The 19,580-nt window shown below is 50.2% G+C and overlaps 1 protein-coding gene across 2 annotated transcripts in view; it reads right to left on the reverse strand.

Annotated features, from left to right (window-relative positions):
* CACNG7 (calcium voltage-gated channel auxiliary subunit gamma 7) overlaps positions 1-19,538 on the reverse strand; it is a 30,343-nt gene extending 10,805 nt beyond the window's left edge. For both annotated transcript variants that reach the window (XM_030819738.1, XM_030819737.1), the window contains exons 1-4: positions 18,625-19,538; positions 15,344-15,568; positions 13,792-13,878; positions 12,905-13,045 (exon numbers count right to left, since the gene is read on the reverse strand). In XM_030819738.1, the coding sequence (XP_030675598.1) occupies positions 12,905-13,045; positions 13,792-13,878; positions 15,344-15,539 (424 nt within the window). In that variant the 5' untranslated portion in view covers positions 15,540-15,568; positions 18,625-19,538. The remainder of the gene's footprint in view (positions 1-12,904; positions 13,046-13,791; positions 13,879-15,343; positions 15,569-18,624) is intronic.
* Between the last annotated feature and the right edge of the window lie 42 nt (positions 19,539-19,580).

Raw genomic sequence — 19,580 nt, forward strand, 5'->3', positions numbered from 1 at the left:
CTGATATAATAGACACAGCAGGATGTGAATAGCACCACCTATCTATAAAGTGTTCTTGCCAAAAACAAAAAAAAAAAAATCAAGCCTGCATCCATCTAAGCTTCTTTTAGATCTTGGCTTACAAGAAAACACAGGAATAGGCTGAGTGTGGTGGCTCACACCTGAAATCTCAGCATTCTGGGAGGCTGAGGCGGGTGGATCACCTGAGGTCAGGAGTTTGAGACCAGCCTGTCCAAAACATGGTGAAACCCCCTCTGTACTAAAAATACAAAAATTAGCCAGGTGTGGTATTGGGCGCTTATAGTCCCAGCGACTCAGGTGGCTGAGACAGAATTGCATGAACCTGGGAGGCAGAGGTTGCAGTGAGCTGAGACTGCAGCACTGCACTCCAGCCTGGCGACAGAGCGAGAGTCCATCTCAAAAAAAAAAAAAAAAAAAAATTAGCCAAGCATGCTGGTGGGCACCTGTAATCCCAGCTACTCAGGAGGCTGAGGCTGGAGAACCACTTGAACCTGGGAGGTGGAGGTTGCAGTGAGCTGAGATTGCGCCACTGCACTCCAGGCTGGGCGACAGAGTGAGACTCTGTCTCAAAAAAAAAGAAAAGAAAAGAAAAGAAAAGGCCGGGCTCAGTGGCTCACGCACAAAGTGCTGTAATCCCAGCACTTTGGGAGGCCAACACGGGCGGATCACCTGAGGTCAGGAGTTTGAGACCAGCCTGGCCAACATGGCGAAACCCTGTCTCTACTAAAAATACAAAATTAGCCGGGCGTGATGGCAGGTGCCTGTAATTCCAGCTACTCGGGAGGCTGAGGCCAGAGAATTGCTTTAACCTGGGAGGCGGAGTTTGCAGTGCCTGGGCGACAAGAGCAGAACTCCGTCTCAAAAAAAACAAAACAAAAAAAAAGGGGGAGAGAGAAAAGAAAACACTGAAATAGATGAACATATTAAACCACAACAGAAGATTCCATTGGAAAACTCTGCAATGTGGGAATTCCACACAACAAAAATCAAAATTTCTCAAAAAAAATAGATGGTGAGAAAAAAATAGGAGAGGGACCGTTTTAGGTTGAAAGTGGCTTCAGAGATCTATCAGCTCAATGTACATGTGGAACTTGGATCTGGATTTGCAACAAATGAACTATAAAAAGGCATTTATGAGGCCAATGGGGGAAGAGTGAGCATTAACTAGATATGAGATAACATTAAGTAATTATTCTTATTTGCTTGGGCTTGATCATAGCATGGTGGTTATAGTAAATAAAAGACTACTTATAACTCAGAGATATACTGAAATATCTGTGAATCAAATGATGTCTGAGTCTGGCTTTAAAATAATGTAGTGAAATGCAGAAGAGGACATAGCAATATGACTAAAAACAGATTTGCCATATGTTGGTAATTGTTGAAACTGAGTACAGGATCCATGAATTTCATTATACTATTCTTTCTATATTTTATTTTATAATTCTTTTTTTTTTTTTTTTTTTTAGACAGGGTCTTACTCTGTTACCCAGGCTGGAGTGCAGTGGCACCATCATAGCTCACTGCAGCCTCCATCTCCTGGGTTCAAAGTGATTCTTCCACCTCAGCCTCCAGAGTAGCTAATACTACAGGCTCGAGCCACTGTGCTTGGCTTCTTTTTATATTTTAATAATGAGATATATTTAAAAACTCAGTGTTAGCCAGGCGCGGTGGCTCACGCCTGTAATTCCAGCATTTTGGGAGACCAAGGTGTGCGGATCACGAGGTCAGGAGATCAAGACCATCCTGGCTAACATGGGGAAACCCTGTCTCTACTAAAAATACAAAAAATTAACTGGGCGTGGTGGCGGACGCCTGTAGTCCCAGCTACTTGGGAGTCTGAGGCAGGAGAATGGCATGAACCTGGGAGGCGCAGCTTGCAGTGAGCCGAGATCGCGCCACTGCACTCCAGCCTGGGCGACAGAGCCAGACTCTGTCTCAAAAAAAAATAAAAAATTTTTAAAAAGTCAGTGTTGTAAAAACAAATAGTAGTGGAATTAGGCTTTTCTTTCTTTCTTTCTTTCTTTCTTTCTTTCTTTTTTTTTAGACAGAGTCTTACTCTGTCACCTAGGCTGGATGCAGTGGTGCGATCTTAGCTCACTGCAACCTCCGCCTCCCGAGTTCAAGCGATTCTCCTGCCTCAGCTTCCTGAGCAGCTGGGACTACAGGCATGTGCCACCACACCCGGCTAACTTTTTGTATTTTAATAGAGACAGGGTTTCACCATGTTGGTCAGGCTGGTCTCAAACACCTGACCTCAAATGATCCGCCCATCTCGGCCTCCCAAAGTGCTGGGATTATAGGCATGAGCCACTGCGCCCAGCCAGAAAAGAGACTTATTAACTAAATGTCATGCATGGACCTAGATTGAATCCTGGTTCTGGCGAAAGAGTTATAAAAGACATTCTTGAAATAGCCAGGACAGTTTAAAAATGTATAAAATTATATTATGGAATTATAAAATGTCCAGGTCTGATAATGTTGTTGTAGTTATGGAGAAGAATGTATTATTCTTCTATTTATTTATTTATTTAGAGACAAGATCTGGCTCTGTTGCCCAGGCTGGAGTGTAGTGGCATGATCTCGGCTTATGGCAACCTCTGCCTCCTGGGCTCAAGCCATCCTCCCAGCTCACCCTCCTGAGTAGCTGGGACTGCAGGTGCATGCCCCATGCTCAGCTGACTTTTGGTATTTTTTGGAGAGACAGGATTTTACCATGTTGCCCAGGCTAGTTTTGAACTCCTGAGCTCAAGTAATCTGCCCACCTCGGCCTCCCGAAGTGAGGCCACAGCACCCGACCCTTAGCCTTAAAGGATGCATACTAACACTTAATTTTAGAGATGAACTATCAACATGTCTGCAATTTACTTTCAAACGCTAAAGCCAAAAAAATCTGTGTGTGGCGTGTTTAAAAAGTGAGGTGGGCTGGGCACAGTGGCTCACACCTGTAATCCCAACACTTTGGGAGGCTGAGGAGGGCAGATCACCTGAGGTCAGGAGTTCAAGACCAGCCTGGCCAACATGGTGAAACCTCATCTCTACTAAAAATACAAAAATTGGTCCGATGTGGTGGCTCAGGCCTGTAATCCCAGCACTTTGGGAGGCCTAGGTGGGTAGATCATGAGGTCAGGAGTTCGAGACCATCCTAGCTAACACAGTGAAACTCCATCTCTACTAAAAATACAAAAAATTAGCGGGGCATGGTGGCAGGCACCTGTAATACCAGCTACTTGGGAGGCTGAGGCAGGAGAATCTTGTGTACCTGGGAGGTGGAGGTTGCAATGAGTTGAGATCGAGCCACTGCACTCCAGCCTGGGCAACAGAGTGAGACTCCATCTCAAAAGAAAAAGAAAAATTAGCCCAGCGTAGTGGTGCCCGCCTGTAGTCCTAGCTACTCAGGAGGCTGAGGCAGAAGAATCGCTTGAACCCAGGAGGCAGAGGTTGCAGTGAGCAGAGATGGTGCCATTGCACTCCAGCCTGGGCAACAGAGTGAGACTCCATCTCAAAAAAAAAAAAAAAAAAGTGAAGTAGGAGGGAAAGATAGAGAGATAGAGAGAAAAACATTTATTTTAAAACCTTGGATTATTCGGGTGGGTGGGATAATATAATGACCCCTCCCCATCACTCTCCTTCTCCTAACCTGCTTTTTTTTTTGTAGCATGTAGCACCATCTAACATTATATTATCTATTTGTTACTTTTTTATTAGACATCTCCTCCGTCCCCATTTGGATGCTAGGAACTCCATGATGCTAGAAACAAGTCCACCTTGTTCTTTATTATTCTCCAGCAACTAGTCAATACTGTTTGAATGGATGAATACGCTTGCTATGCAGCTGGAACGTCTAGAAAAGCCCATTCACTCTAAATCCCACCATTCCTCTATCCCTTCCGAGAATTAACTTTTCCTTGCTCTGAACTTCCATAACACTTTCAACTTCTAGTATTCCATAATGTTGAGACACAGTAAGGGAGTGATTATAGGCTGGGCGTGGTGGTTCAGGCCTGGAATCCCAGCACTTTGGGAGGCCAAGGAGGGCGGATCACTTGAGACCAGCCTGGCCAACACGGTGAAACCCTGTCTCTACTAAAAATACAAAAATTAGCCTGGTGTGGTGGCGGGCACCTGTAATTCCAGCTACTCGGGAAGCTAAGACTGGAGAATCGCTTGAACCTGGGAGGTGGAGGTTGTGTTGAGCTGATATTATGCTACTGCACTCCAGCCTGGGTGACAGAGTGAGACTCCATCTCAAAAAATAAAAAAATAACAAAAAAAAGAAAGTGATCATGAAGCATTACACGGTGAAAACACACCTGAGATCGGTCTTGAAATATGAACAGGTTTATAGGAAAGGAAGATTAAAGGAAGCCCAGAAATCACACTCACTGCAGTGCCTAACTCAGATGCAGGGGAATCAGCTTCACTCTTTTCCTCTCTCTCTCTCACCCATCAGGGATGGTCACTGAAGGACAATCAAATTATGTCTGTTTTACTTCCTGAATTCCTCATAAATCTAACTCCCTTTTTGCTTCCCCAAGTCCCTTGCCCCAGCTCAGGCCTTATTCTCTCTCTTGTTTTTTTTGAGATGGAGTCTCACTGTGTCACCCAGGTTGGAGTGGTGTAATGGCGCCATCTCGGCTCACTTAAACCTCCACCTCCCGGGTTCAAGTGATTCTCCTGCCTCAGCCTCCTGAATAGCTGAGATTACAGATGTGCGCCACTGTGCCCAGCTAATTTTTGTATTTTTAGTAGAGATGGGGTTTCACCATGTTGGCCAGGCTGGTCTCGAACTCCTGACTTTGTGATCCGCCAACCTCGGCCTCCCAAAGTGCTGGGATTACAGGCGTGAGCTACCGCACCCGGCCTTCAGGCCTTATTCTGTATGTTTGTACCATTGTTCCAAAATCCTCATCTCCCTTTCTGAAACCCAAAGCAGACTCTATCCCTCCAGGCTCAGAACTCTTCCTTGGCTCCTCGTTGTCCACAGGAGAAACAAGGCAGCCTGTCGTTCCAGGCTGTCTGTGATCTGGTTCCTGCTGACAACACCTGCCTCATAGTTCACTCCAACCCCAGACTTAAGGCCCAAGTTTCACGTTACAGCTCTAAATCACAAACATTCTGCCAGGTGCGGTGGCTCATGCCTGTAATCTCAGCACTTTGGGAGGCTGAGGTGGGCAGATCACTTGAGGTCAGGAGTTCAAGACCAGCCTGGCCAACATGGTGAAACTCCGTCTCTACAAAAATACAAAAAAAAATTTAGCCAGGCATGGTGATGCACACTTGTAATCCCAGCTACTCAGGAGGCTGAGGCATGAGAATTGCTTGAACCCAAGAGGTAAAGGTAGCAGTGAGCTGACATTGCACCATTGCACACCAGCCTGGGCAACGGAGCAAGACCCTGCCTCAATACGTAAATAAATAAATAAATACCAGTCTCCATAAGCAGCATCAGGACCAGGGTCTGATGGGAAAGAAAGAAATATTTCCACTGAGGAAGAGATTTTGTTTTCTTTTTTCTTTGTAGTAAGTCATTCTTATCGTTGCTTTTTCTTTCTGGCCATTTTACATTAGCCCTGGTTCTCCAAAAATAACCTTATTTTCCCTTTCTCTTTTTCTCCCTCCCTTCCCCCTTTCAGATCTCTGCAATCCAACTCTCTTACTCTCCTCCCACCCCCTCAACTACATCTGCTTTGTAATTCTTAAAGCACAGTAGGCAAGAGTCATCTACATTCCAAGCTGAATAGAACCATCCTGGCTTAAGAACAACTGGGTTTCAGGACCATGGACAGGTGCACTGGCATCGACCTCTGTCTTAGCTGCCTTCTTTTTTTCTTTCCTTTTTTTTTTTTTGAGATGGAGTTTCGCTCTTGTTGCCCAGGCTGGAGTGCAATGGTGCAATCTCGGCTCACCGCAACCTCCACCTCCCAGGTTCAAGCGATTCTCCTGCCTCAGCCTCCTGAGTAGCTGGGATTACAGGTGCCTGCCACCAGGCCTGGCTAATTTTTGTGTTTTTAGTAGAGACGGGGTTTCACCATGTTGGCTAGGCTGGTCTCGAACTCCTAACCTCAGGTGACCTGCCTGCCTTGGCCTCCCAATGTGCTGGGATTACAGGCATGAGCCACCGTGTCTGGCCTGTCCTAGCTCCTTTCTGGGGCCTTATCGCATGCTGTGAATTCCATCTTCAAACCAGGCTCTTTTCTTTCTGGACTTGAAAATTTCCCCCGACACTTTCGGCATCAACTTAGCTGTCACCTTTTCTTGGAAGCCCTCCCTGGTCTCTCTCCCCTCCCCACAGCACCCTACTATGTCAGGTTAAAGCATCTTCCCTTTTCTCAGAATACCCAGGACTGTCACTCATCCATTCTGCCCTTACTCATTCTGGAAATATTTCAGTTTGTACTTCATACAAACAACACCTCTAGGCTCTAAGATACAAACAAGAACATGTTTGAAAAGGTCTCAGCCCAGCTGGGCCGCAGTGGCTCATGCCTGTAATCCCAGAACTTTGGGAGGCCGAGGTGGGTGGATCACTTGAGGTCAGGAGTTCGAGACCAGCCTGGCCAACATGGCGAAATCCCATCTCTACTAAAAATACAAAAATTAGGCAGGCATGGTGGCGGGTGCCTGTAATCCCAGCTACACGGGAGGCTAAGGCAGGAGATTGTGCCACTGTACTCCAGCCTGAGTGATAAAGTGAGACTCTGTCTCAAAAAAAAAAGAAAAAAAGAAAAAGGAAAGAAAAGGTCTCAGCATCCCCCTCACTGTTCTTTTTTCTGAGACAGAGTCTTGCTCTGTCAACCAAGCTAGAGTGCAATGGCATGATTTTGGCTCACCGCAGCCTTCACCTTCCAGGTTCAAGTGATTCTCCTGCCTCAGCCTCCCAGTAGCTGGGACTATAGGGGCCCACCACCATGCCCAGCCAATTTTTGTATTTTTAGTAGAGATAGTGTTTCACCATGTTGGCCAGGCTGGTCTCGAACTCCTGACCTCAAGTGATCCACCCACCTTGGCCTCCCAAAGTGCTGGGATGACAGGCGTGAGCCACCGCACCTGGCCTGTCTCAGCCCTTTTGAAGATTATGTTCTGATACAAGAAGACAAAAAACAAATAGCACAACAGTAGCAATAAATGCTGTGAAAAAATATAAAATAAAGCATGTGATAGTATAGTGGGGTAAGGGAATACTAGGTACTGTTGTCAGAGAAAGCAACTCTGAAGAGAAAAAAGCTTGAGGCTTCAGAGAATCAGGGTCGGGTGGAGTTGGAGGTGGGGAAAGGACTTCCAAGCAGGGAAGAATAATGAGTGTACCAAGTCCTGAGGTGAGGCTGTGATTAGCATTTTCAAGGAGAAGAATGAGGCCAGTGTGGCTGAAGTTACAAGCAATGCGGAGAGTGCTAGTGGGTGAGGAGATGAGGTCAGAGATCTGAGCAGTAGCCAAATCATAGAAGACATTGGAGGCCAGACTGAGGCATTTGGATGTATTCTAAGTGCAGTGGGGATCTATTGAAGGGATTTAAGAAAAAGCGTGAAAAGCTTTGACTGACAGGCAGTCGGGAGCTGTTCTGTGAGTGAGTGCACATGGGCTACACATGAGATTTAATTGTGTCTTCTGTGCCAAGGACAGGGCCTGGTATACAGGACATCTGAAGACTGAATGAATACGCATATCCACAGATCATGTTTAATGATCAGGGGCTAATGTGGGACAGGCATGTGCATGCCTCTTATGACCTGGAAAAAAACCAATGCCCGTCTAGCTTCCTCCCACTTCTCCTACCAACCACATCCAGTCAGTCATCTGATTCTATTGATTCTTCCATCAATATCCGTCTCTCACATGGCCATCCAGTTGCCTTTTCCCCACATCTCCAGCCCCAGCACAGACCTTATCTGCTACGGCCTGGGTCACTACACAAGCCTCCTCAGTTTGTACATTTCCAGTCTCTTTCCCTCTAGCCCATCCCCAGCACAGATCCCTTTGAGACATTTAATGCCCAGCTGTGACCATAATCCTCCTGCCCTAGCCCTTCCACGGGTTTCTCCAAAATTGAAACCAGTGGAAACCTCCAAAATTCATCAATGACCAGCCTGGGGCAACTCCACCAATGACCAGCCTGGGGCAGCTCCACCAATGACCAGCCTGGGGCAGCTCCACCAATGACCAGCCTGGGGCAGCTCCACCAATGACCAGCCTGGGGCAGCTCCACCAATGACCAGCCTGGGGCAGTTCCACCAATGACCAGCCTGGGGCAGCTCCACCAATGACCAGCCTGGGGACAACTCCACCAATGACCAGGCCTGGGGACAACTCCACCAATGACCAGACCTGGGGACAACTCCACCAATGACCAGGCCTGGGGACAACTCCACCAATGACCAGGCCTGGGGACAACTCCACCAATGACCAGCCTGGGGACAACTCCACCAATGACCAGACCTGGGGACAACTCCACCAATGACCAGGCCTGGGGACAACTCCACCAATGACCAGACCTGGGGACAACTCCACCAATGACCAGGCCTGGGGACAACTCCACCAATGACCAGGCCTGGGGACAACTCCACCAATGACCAGACCTGGGGACAACTCCACCAATGACCAGACCTGGGGACAACTCCACCAATGACCAGCCTGGGGACAACTCCACCGATGACCAGGCCTGGGGACAACTCCACCAATGACCAGACCTGGGGCAACACCACCAATGACCAGCCTGGGGACAGCTCCACCGATGACCAACCTGGGGACAGCTCCACCGATGACCAGCCTGGGGACAACTCCACCGATGACCAGGACTGGGGCAATCCCTGTCTTTCTCTCTCTGAGCCCTGGTTTCCTCATTGCGAACAGGAGGCAGTCACACCAGGCTATTCCATTCCAAGTCCCAAGGCATTGGTACTATTTCTGTCCTTAACTTCTCCTTTTAAATCTCCTTACTTTTTATGATTTTAATCTTGGTGGGGCAGCATAATGCCATGGTGAGGAGCCTGGGTTGGAAAAATTTGAAATTTGGCCAGAAGGGGAGAAAAATTAAAAAATAAAAATAAGGGCAAGGTGCGGTGGCTCACGCCTGCAATTCCAGCACTTTGGGAGCCTGGGGCAGGCAGATCACCTGAGGTCGAGAGTTCAAGACCATCCTGGCTAACACAGTGAAACCCCGTCTCTACTAAAAATACAAAAAATTAGCCAGGTGTGGTGGCACATGCCTGTAATCCCAGCTACTCGGGAGGCTGAGGCAGGAGAATCACTTGAACCTGGGACGCGGAAGTTGCAGTGAGCTGAGATCGCGCCATTGCACTCCAGCCTGGGCTACAAGAGCAAAACTCCATCTCAGAAAAATAAAAAATAAAAAAGTAAAATAAAAATTAAAAAGTTGGTTGTTACTACTAGTACTGCTACTATCACCACCACCACCACCGCTAGTGCTACTACTATTATTCCTACATTTATTTATTTACTTAAAACAACAAGTGTAGGCCAGGCGCGGTGGCTCACGCTTGTAATCCCAGCACTTTGGGAGGCCGAGGCGGGCAGATCACGAGGTCAGGAGATCGAGACCACGATGAAACCCCGTCTCTACTAAAAATACAAAAAATTAGCCGGGCGAGGTGGCGGGAGCCTGTAGTCCCAGCTACTCGGGAGGCTGAGGCAGGAGAATGGCGTGAACCCGGGAGGCGGAGCTTGCAGTGAGCTGAGATTGCGCCACTGCACTCCAGCCTGGGCGACAGAGCGAGACTCCATCTCAAAAAAAGAAAACAAAAAAAACAAAAACAAAAAAAACAACAAGTGTTGAACGCTTATTGTTACAGTCCAGGCACTGGGTCAGACGCTTTACATTCATGATCTAAATCAGGGGTTGGCAAATGATGACCTGGCCCATTGCCTGCTTTTGTATTGTTTGTGAGCTAAGCAGGATTTTTACCTATTATTCTTCTTTTGATTAAAAAAAATCAAGGCATTTTGATTTAAAAAAAAGTCAAAAGAAGAAAATATTTCATGCACATGAAAATTACATTGAACTCAAATTTGAGAGTCCACAAATAGTCACCGGAACACAGCCACTCCCATTTGCTTACACCTGGCAGCTTTTGTACTACAGTGGCCAAGTTGCCTCCCAGTAGAGTTGAATAGTTGCATCGGAGAACCTATGGCTCACGTAGCCTAAAATATTTGCTATCTGGCCCTAAGCAGAAAAACTTTGCCAACCACTGACCAAGATTTGTCCCCTCAATAACTCCACAAAAGAAGGCTTTGGTTCAAACCGTAAGTAGTAGAGGCAAGATTTGAACCCAGTTCTTTCTAGGTTTACAACATGTGGCCTTCAGCCACTATACACCACAAGCTTGGCAGCACGTGCCTGAATATCTTGGTCTGGAGTGCATAGATCATAGCCTGTGAAATGAATGCTAGGAAGGAATTCAGGCAGCTGGATTCAATCTCTTCCAAATTACTCTATTGTTACCCTAGAGACGTGACTTCCAGCCTGCCTGCACCACTGATCCTCAGCGTGACCTTGGGCAGTCAGTTCCTAGTGCAGCGGGTGGTATAAGCATGGATTTAGGAATCAGAATACCCTAGATTCCAATCCAGTTCTGCCATTGACAAGCTATGTCGCCTCTTCGAGCCCGTTTCCGTTCCTGTGAATCGCAAACAATGGGACTTTCCTTATAATGATTTTGACGGGTTGAATAAAAATCCCCATGCTATCTACTCTTGCCCCACTTTTTCTCTCTAGGCCACTATTTTTCCATTTGAAAAATGATGAGACCTTTCCGCTCTGACAGTCTAGGATCGTGATATTCTCCAAGTCTTATTTTAGCTCAGTGTCTGGCTCCACCCGCTGTGATTCAAGTTTGCACGGAGGTTGCACCCTGCTTTCCCTTGGAAAAGGTCTCTTCAGGTTAGGTTGAAGGCATGGGGGAGGTTGCACCAAGAGGAGGCTGAGTGAGGAGCAGAGACTGGAGGAGAGGATACTGGATCAGGTGCTTTGGATCTGAGTTGCTTAGTTGGAAGATCCCTTTTCAACTATTTGCACAGCCACTGAAAAGAGGGAGCTGAGTGCCGGCCCCAGGGAACAGAATGGAGATGAGACATGCAGTGGGGTTGTTCATAAACTATCAACTGAATTATAAGGACCTGATTTGAGTTTAATTAAATTATGTTGAATTCATTTGAATTGAACTGAAGAATTGAGTCAGAATGAATTGGGGTTAGTTGGGTTGGATGGATGGAGTTAAATGTACTCCAGCTGAGTTGATTTGGGCTGATTTTTAACTGAATTGGATTGGACTGGGTTGAAATTTGGAGGAGAGTAACACTCAAGAAAAAAGGCTTTAGGCCAGGCACAGTGGCTCATGCCTGTAATCCCAGCACTTCGGGAGGCTAAGGCAGGAGGATCACTTGAGGCCAGGAGTTCAAGACCAGCCTGGCCAACATGGCAAACCCCATCTCTACTAAAAATACAAAAATTAGCTGGGCATGGTGGCACACACCTGTAATCCCAGCTATTTGGGAAGGTGAGACAGGAGAATCGCTTGAACCTGGGAGGCAGAGGTTGCAATGGGCCGAGATCATGCCAGTGGGCTCCAGCCTGGGCAAGAGGGAGACTCCGTCTCAAAAAAAAAAAAAAAAAGCCAGGCACAGTGGCTTACGCCTGTAATCCCAGCACTTTGGGAGGCTGAGGTGGGCAGATCACCTGCGGTCGGGAGTTCGAAACCAGCCTGACGAACATGAAGAAACCCCGTCTCTATTAAAAAAAAAAAAAGTAGAAAATTAGCCGGGCGTGGTGGCACATGCCTGTAATCCCAGCTACTTGGGAGGCTGAGGCAGGAAAATTGTTTGAACCCGGGAGGCAGAGGTTGTGGTGAACCGAGATCGTGCCATTGTACTCCAGCCTGGGCAACAAGAGCGAAACTCCGTCAAAAAAAAAAAAAAAAAGAAAGAAAAAAGAAAAAAGGCTTTACTGGAATTCTGGACACTCAAGTCCTCTGGAAATAGTTTACATTGGTATCTTGGGCAACTCTCTATGCAATTCTGGGCCTTGGTACCCCCATTTTATCAAGTCAGTGCTAATAATAACTCCTAGGTAGCGATGTTAGGAGATGGGTGTGAGATCACATATGCAAAAGAGGCTTGTGCCTCAAAAGAAGAAAAAAAACACCGTAAACAAATATTGAACTCTAGCTAATCACATGTATGATGACGTAAGTAGGGTGAAGTGTACTGATGCCTGAAACTTACTCTGAAATGCATTTAGACAATAAGGTAAATTGATGGAGGGTTGGACATACAGACAGATGGACAGACGCAAGATCATGCAAGTCTAGTGACCTGTTAATGGTTGACTCTAAGTGGTGGCTACATGGGTGTTCGCTATAAAATTCTTTGGGCTTTTCCATTTATTTGAAAAAATTTAAAACAAAATATTGCACAGAAAATAAGGAGCCTTGTAAACTGTTAATTGCAGTTTATCAGCAGTGGTTAAAAATACAGCCTCCGGAGGCGAATTGCGTGAGTTTCATTCCCAGCTCTGCCTCTCACTAGTTGTATGGCCCTGAGCAAATGACTTCATCCCTCTGAGTGTCTGTTTCCATATCCGTAAAATGGGCTATTAATAGGATTTACCTCACAAGGTTGTTGTGAGTATCAGAACAGAGCCTGGTACCTAATTAGCACCCAGTAAGCCCTCGCTATAATGTGGTCCTCTAAAGGACGCTTTGCAATGGGCACTGCTATTTCCATTGCACATAGAAGGAAAGTGGGGCTCAGAGAGGGTCTGCAACTCCTCCCAGGCCACACAGCAAGGAAGTGGCTAAGTGGAAAAGGAACCACAGGTCCCCGGAACTGGAAATGGTCCCCCAGCCCACAAGTCCTTAGGCTCACCTGATAGTATGAAGAAGATGCCAGAGACGAAAGCCAGAATGGTCCTCTGCGGGCGGATGTGGCCGATGTTGCTGATGACGAAGGCCGTGAACACGAGGAAGAGGCTGACCATGGGGAAGGGGGTGGCCGTGCGCACTGTCTCTGGGGAGGGGATGGGGAGAGACAGGGGTGAGGGGGGAATCTCCAGTGGGACACTTCCCCATTCCTTGACCTCTGCTCTCACCACCTCTGCCTTTTTGTTTGGCTCCTCCCTTCCCCCACTGACTCCTCCCCTTCCCCTGATATTTCCTCGGCAGACACAAGCCTGCCACGCCCCCTCACACAGGCCACACCTCCTTGGGCTTAACTCCGCCCCCTTTCTGATTGACTGCTCCTCACCAACCGGACTGAGCTCACCCTTTCACCTTTCAACCTTGCCCTTTCTTCTTACCTAACCACCTTGCCTTCTTTCTTTCTTCCTTTTTTTTTTTTTTTTTTTTGAGACAGAGTCTCACTCTGTTGCCCAGGCTGGAGTGCAGTGGTGAAATCTCGGCTCACTGCAAGCTCCACCTCCCAGGTTCAAGCGATTCTCCTGCCTCAGCCTCCTGAGTAGCTGCAGGTGTGCACCACCACGCCCAGCTAATTTTTGTATTTTTACTAGAGACAAGGTTTCACCATGTTGGCCAGGCTGGTCTTGAACTCCTGACCTCAGGTGATCCACCCAGCTCAGCCTCCTAAAGTGCTGGGATTACAGGTGTGAGCCACCACGCCTGGCCCATTCTGCCTTCTTTCAAGCCTCCCCTCCTTCCCTTGGACCCCACCCTTTCCCTAGTCCTGCCCCCTCCCAGCACTCCACAACTCGGCTGTGATCTTGCTCTCTTGTGCTAGGCGCCCCCACATCCCCTCACTCAGAATATTCTCCGTGTTTTCCGTCACCAAGTTGATCTCCGGTTCAAGAAAATATTCTGAGGCCACACAGCGACCTTTCTCCCGACCTGGGGGGAAGAGAAACAGACAGGGCTGGATGAGAGGCTCCTAAGCTCTAGAGAGGCTCTGGGGGGTGGGGGGCAGGACAGATAGAGGGGAGACCCCAGGATGGGGGTGCAAGGCCCAACCCAAGGGTTACGAGCTGTACTGCTCCAGGGGTGTTGGGAAAGGGGGTGGGTAGATGTCTGTCTGGGATTCCTCTTTCTTTTCTTTTTCTTTTTTTATTTTTTTTATTTTTTTGAGATGGAGTTTCACTCTGTTGCCCAGGCTGGAGTGCAGTGGCACGATCTCAGCTCACCACAACCTCTGCCTCTGGGTTCGAGTGATTCTCCTGCCTCAGCCTCCTGAGTAGCTGGGACTACAGGCATGCGCCACTATGCCTGGCTAATTTCTGTATTTTTAGTAGAGACGGGGGTTTCACCATGTTGGCCAGGCTGGTCTCAAACTCCTGACCTTGTGATCCGCCTGCCTTGGCCCCCCAAAGTGCTGGGATTACAGGCATGAGCCACCTCGCCTGGCCTCGGACTACTCTTTCTAGCTGCCCTAGAGACTCCTGGTTGAAGGAGGACAAGGCTGGAACTCTAGGTCCTAAGCAACAAAGGGGCTGTAGATCAGAACTCGTGGTCCCTAAAGAGGACGAGGTCTGGGGAGCCAGGATTCTTACAATGAATGGGTCTTTGTGGTCCCTGGGAGGTATAGATTTTTTTTTTTTAAGAGACTGGGTTTTGCTCTGTCACTCAGGCTGGAGTACAGCAGCACCATCATAGCTCACTGCAGCCTCGAACTCCTGGACACAAGCAATCCTCCCACCTCAGCCTCCTGAATAACTGGAACTACAGGTGCACGCCAGCAGTCAGAGCTAGGCAGAGTCAGGTGGAGTCTCACTCTGTCACCTAGGCTGGAGTGCAGTGGCAGTGGTGTGATTTCAGCTCACTGCAACCTCCACCTCCCATGTTCAAGTGATTCTCCTGCCTCAGCCTCCCAAGTAGCTGGGATTACAGGGGTGTGCCACCATATACAGCTAATTTTTGTATTTTTAGTAGAGACAGGGTTTCACCATGTTGGCCAGACTGGTCTCAAACTCCTGAGCTCAAGGGATACTCCTGCCTTGGCCTCCCAAAGTGCTGGGATTACAGGTGTGAGCCACCGCGCCCGTCCCGTGCATTTTTTTTTTTTTTTAACTCTTGCCCATTCAGCACTGAAATTGTGCAGGGGACAAGTTCTAAACCTAGACTACAAACTTTAAAGGAAGACTCCAGAATTCCTTAGGGGTTAGGGTCCTGGAGCATTGGGGCTCCTAGATCCAGGAATAAAGGGCTAGTCATTGGGGCTCCACGTAGAAATTTGAACTTCCACGAGAGAATCAGGATCCGTTTCTGGATTTCTGGAACTCAAGGGATGGGACTACGGCTAAGACTCTCAGACCCCAGGCAAGGCAGAAACTGTTGAGTGGAAGACGGGTGAGGGCTGTACCTGCAAAGAAGCAGACTCGCCAGAGGCCGGCGTGCAGGGCCATCTTGACCTCGGTGGTCTGGTTTTGCGGTAGCACCGTGCCTTCCTCCATGTACAGCCAGTAGTCAGTGCTGACCGCGATGCCCACCAGCAGCAGGCCACACGCACCAAACACGCTGCTCAGCAGGGTCAGGGCGCGGCTGCTGCAGTGACTCATCCTCAGAGGCAGGGGGCGCCCTGCGGGGCCTGTGGGAGGGAAGCGACAGTGTAGAACTCCATGGGACCGACCAGAGGCCTTGACCCCATGAAGCAACCCGGGATGCTGGGCCCTAGCCAGAGACACCGACTCCCAAATCGAACTCTCTCAGATCTGACCTCCGTGGCCTGACCCATGACCCCAACCCTAGAGTCTGACCAGAGACACCAACTGTTGAGCCTCAGCCTCAGGGCTGGGCTCCCCAAACCTGCTGCCTGTGCTCTAGCTCCAGATCCAGATCCCCAACCCCAGAATTAGATTTCTAATCATAACTTTCAGCCCAGGCCCAGAGATTGAATCTTGGCTCCAACCATGTTTGGACCTGGGTCCCAAATAGTGTGACTCCGAGCAGAAATTCTAATTTGAGATTCTCAACCCCAGAACCAGGTCCCCCTGCCCAAACCTAACCTCACCTGCTGACCTGAGACCCTAACTTAGAAATCAGATGCCACCAGAGTCCCTAACCTTGAGTGTGGATCAGTGACTCAGAAACTATTAGGCAGATCAATGATTTCAACTCCAGGACCTGGCATCCCACAGCCCTGTCTCTGTGTGCCGATCGAAGCCCCCAGTTGTGAACACCAGACTCCAACAAGAATCAATAACCTCAACTCTGAGCCAGGACCTAGATCCCAGAGCACAGGGCACTAGGCTTGAACCCTGGATGCTCTACAATTTGAGCTGGTCAGAAACTCTAACCCAGGCTACCCAGTCTTAACTTCATGCCCTAATCTGATACCCTGATACATTTTCTTGCACCCTGTCTCTGCACTACACCCAGAAATCCCCAAGTGGGTCACTAACGAAGGATCTCTAACCCCATACCAGGGCTTCACACCCTTGACCTCAGCCCTATCTAAGACTTTGAGCAGAGGCCCCCACTGAAGTTTAGCCTCTTGGATTTGTATCTTGAGCCTAACACCCAATTCTAACACCAAGAACTTGACCCGTGACCTAACTCTGATCCTGTGTCTTGACCTCATTTGATATCCCAATTTGAGATGACATCACACAACCCAGATCCTAGCTCCAGAATCCCAATCCCACCCTCCCAGATCTAGGCAGGCCCCTGGACCTGGAATGCTGGAGTGTCTTCACAGGCTGCTGAGTCCCAGAACATTGGAACCCAGAGACATAGAACCAGAATCTCGATTAGAGATTCCAGAATGTCAAAATCAGGAGCTGAGACTGGGTGAGGTGGCTCACACCTGTAATCCCAGCACTTTGGGAGGCTGAGGTGGGTGGATCACTTGAGGTCAGGAGTTCGAGACCAGCCTGGCCAACATGGTGAAACCTTGTCTCTACTAAAAATACAAACATTAGCCAGGCACGGTGGCTCACACCTATAATCCCAGCTACTCAGGAGGCTGAGGCAGGAGAATAGCTTGAACCTGGGAGGTGAGGTTGCAGTGAGCCGAGATAGCACCACTGCACTTCAGCCTGGGTGACAGAGTGAGACACCATCTCAAAAAAAAAAAAAAAAAAATCATGAATGAGCTGGGACCCCACAACCACCACCACCACCAATCCAGCATCCTAATCAGAGCACCCCAGTCAAACAACGGACTCTCATCCTTCCAACTAGGATTCAGTGCCCTGAACTCTAAAATCCCAAACAGGAGTCCCAAAACCCACTCTCTTAACACACGATCTGAAACTTCCTACCAGTGGTTCTGGACCCCGGTTTCCCATGCTGGGACTTCCAATCACAGATCTTCTTCAACATCCAGCATGGAGTCCCGATTTCATAACATTAGACTCCAAACAGGAGATCCCCAGTTCATATCTGTGGCCTCCCCGATTCCACTTAGGAACCTAGAAATTCCAGCGAGGGAGCTCCCAACCCAGAGCTCAAGGACTTGAAATTCCTTACCCACGATTCTCCCCCGACCCCTGCAAGAGTTTTCCCCAAGCCACGCAATCCCATGATTTGGGGGTGTCAACTTGGGACCCTCAGCCTATATCAACCAGAGACTCTACATCCCTGAATACCCGGGATCTTTTTAACTATGAAAGTTGGGACCCCTCAGCACTCTCCCCTACAAAGTAATCAAGACATAAAACTCCACTTTCCTTAACCAGAATTCTTCTAACCTTGTAACTCTGCTCCACCTGAATAAAGACTCTGGAGTCTGAGACAACCCTCCCTCCTCCCCACTCCACCCCGCACTCCCAGCCTCCAGATCCCCCCTCCTTCCCCCCCAGCCTCTTGGAGGCCTCCGAGATCCGGAGTCAGGGAACGCTCTGGCCAGCTTTTCCTCCCATCCCCCGCCCGGCGGCTCAGGGGTTTGACCGCGAGCTGCCTGGTCTCTGGCAGCCCTGTGGGCTCGGAAACGGGCACCATCGCCCTGGCCACCCTGGCTGCCTCCATCCCAGGTAGCCGATCTCCGCTTCCCCCTTTCGCCCCTCTGACTCTCAGCTGGGACCTCGTCCCTTCTCCACATGCTCGCACCCCGTTTTAAAACCCAATCTTGCTCCAATTCCTCCTCACTCTCACTGGCCCGCCCAGATCTCCTTGTTCCTCCAGCCTTTCTTCCTTTGGGACTCTCCCCCCAGGCCTGGAGCCTCCTCTTCTCCCTCTTTCTCCCACCCTTTCCCGGATTCAGGCGTTTGAATCTCCGGGGTCCCCTTCTGCAAGTCTTAAGCCCAAACTCCATCTCTCTTCCATCTCTCGGGGGACCGTAACTCCCCCTTTCTGGGGACCCCTTTCCAGACACACACCCTGCTCTGGCCGGGCCTGGGTCCTCCGCCCTCGCCCCGTACCGCCTTCCTCAAGGACCGGGCCTCTGCCCTCCCCAGCCCACGGTCGCTGCGACTCCGACGTGAAGGGTGCAGTTTCCCACTCCGGGACCCTCGGACCCCGTCCTCCGGGATCGCCAGGCCCAGGTGTCCCTGCATCCCCCATAGCCGCTCGAATTCGGGCGTCCCGACCGCCAGGATCTCACCACCCCTGGAGCCATTCGGGTCCCTTGTTGCCCCAAACCCGGCTCGCAGCCACCTCGAGGGGCGCCCCTTCTTCCTCCCAGGACCCTCCGCTAGCGCTCACCTCGCTCAGGGCTGGGCGGACGCTCCGGGCCGCGGGCCCCGCAGCCGCATGACCGGCCCCGAGGCTTCCCCCGGCCGCCGCCGCCGCCACCGGGGTCGCCGGTGCCCGCGCCCCCCGCCCCCGCCCCGGAGCCCGGCGTCCCGGCCCCCTCCCGGCCTCCCACCCCCCACCCCCCGCGCCCGCGGCCTCACTCGGCGGACGGAGCCGGGAGCAGGAACCTGCGGCCGCTCATTGGCTACTGCGGAGGAGGGGAGGGGCGGGGAGAGAAGGGGGGAAGGATGCAGCCAGGGAGGGAGATGGGCCTTGAGGATGGGGGAGGCAGAGAGGGAGAGAGAACAGAAACAGAGGCAGAGAGCCCGAGAGGGGCAGAGGCACAAAGAGAGAGACAGGGCAGAGAGGGGAAGTCAAGCCGAGACCTTGAGGCCGAGAAATCCAGGGACTCGGGTCTGGAGACTGAAGGAGACACAGAGACAGAGAGAGACAGAGAGAGACAAGGAGGGAGGGAGACAGAGTTTAAGACCACCCCTCACCACCTAGGCGCAGAGATTCTGGGCCCGGGAAGTGGAGAGGTCAGAGACCAGAAAGAGACAGAAAGAGACAGGGGGACGCCCAGAGGCCTGGGTCTGAGAGATGCTGAGACCCAGAGACCTTGAGCTTGGAGAAGAGACAGAGACAGAGGCAGAGACATAGAGACAGAGAGACAGAGAGAGAGAGAGACTGAGAAGGAGAGACAGCAGGGACAATCCTGGGGGTCCCCTGACGAGGACTGGGGCTCTAGCCAGGCCTGGGGCGGAGCCTGGGGTCTGGACAGCTGCAGGAAGCGGGAGGGGGCGTCCCGGGCCGGGGTCCCTACAGCAGCGGGCGGGCGCAGAGCGGAGTCGGGTCCTGCAGCCGCCGCGGAGCCGGGAGCCGGGCCAGCCCCCCCCCCCCCGCCGTGATGTCAGCGGGGCCACTCT

Source organism: Nomascus leucogenys, chromosome 10 (genome assembly GCF_006542625.1).
Source record: "Nomascus leucogenys isolate Asia chromosome 10, Asia_NLE_v1, whole genome shotgun sequence".
In the NCBI taxonomy this organism is placed as follows: domain Eukaryota; kingdom Metazoa; phylum Chordata; class Mammalia; order Primates; family Hylobatidae; genus Nomascus; species Nomascus leucogenys.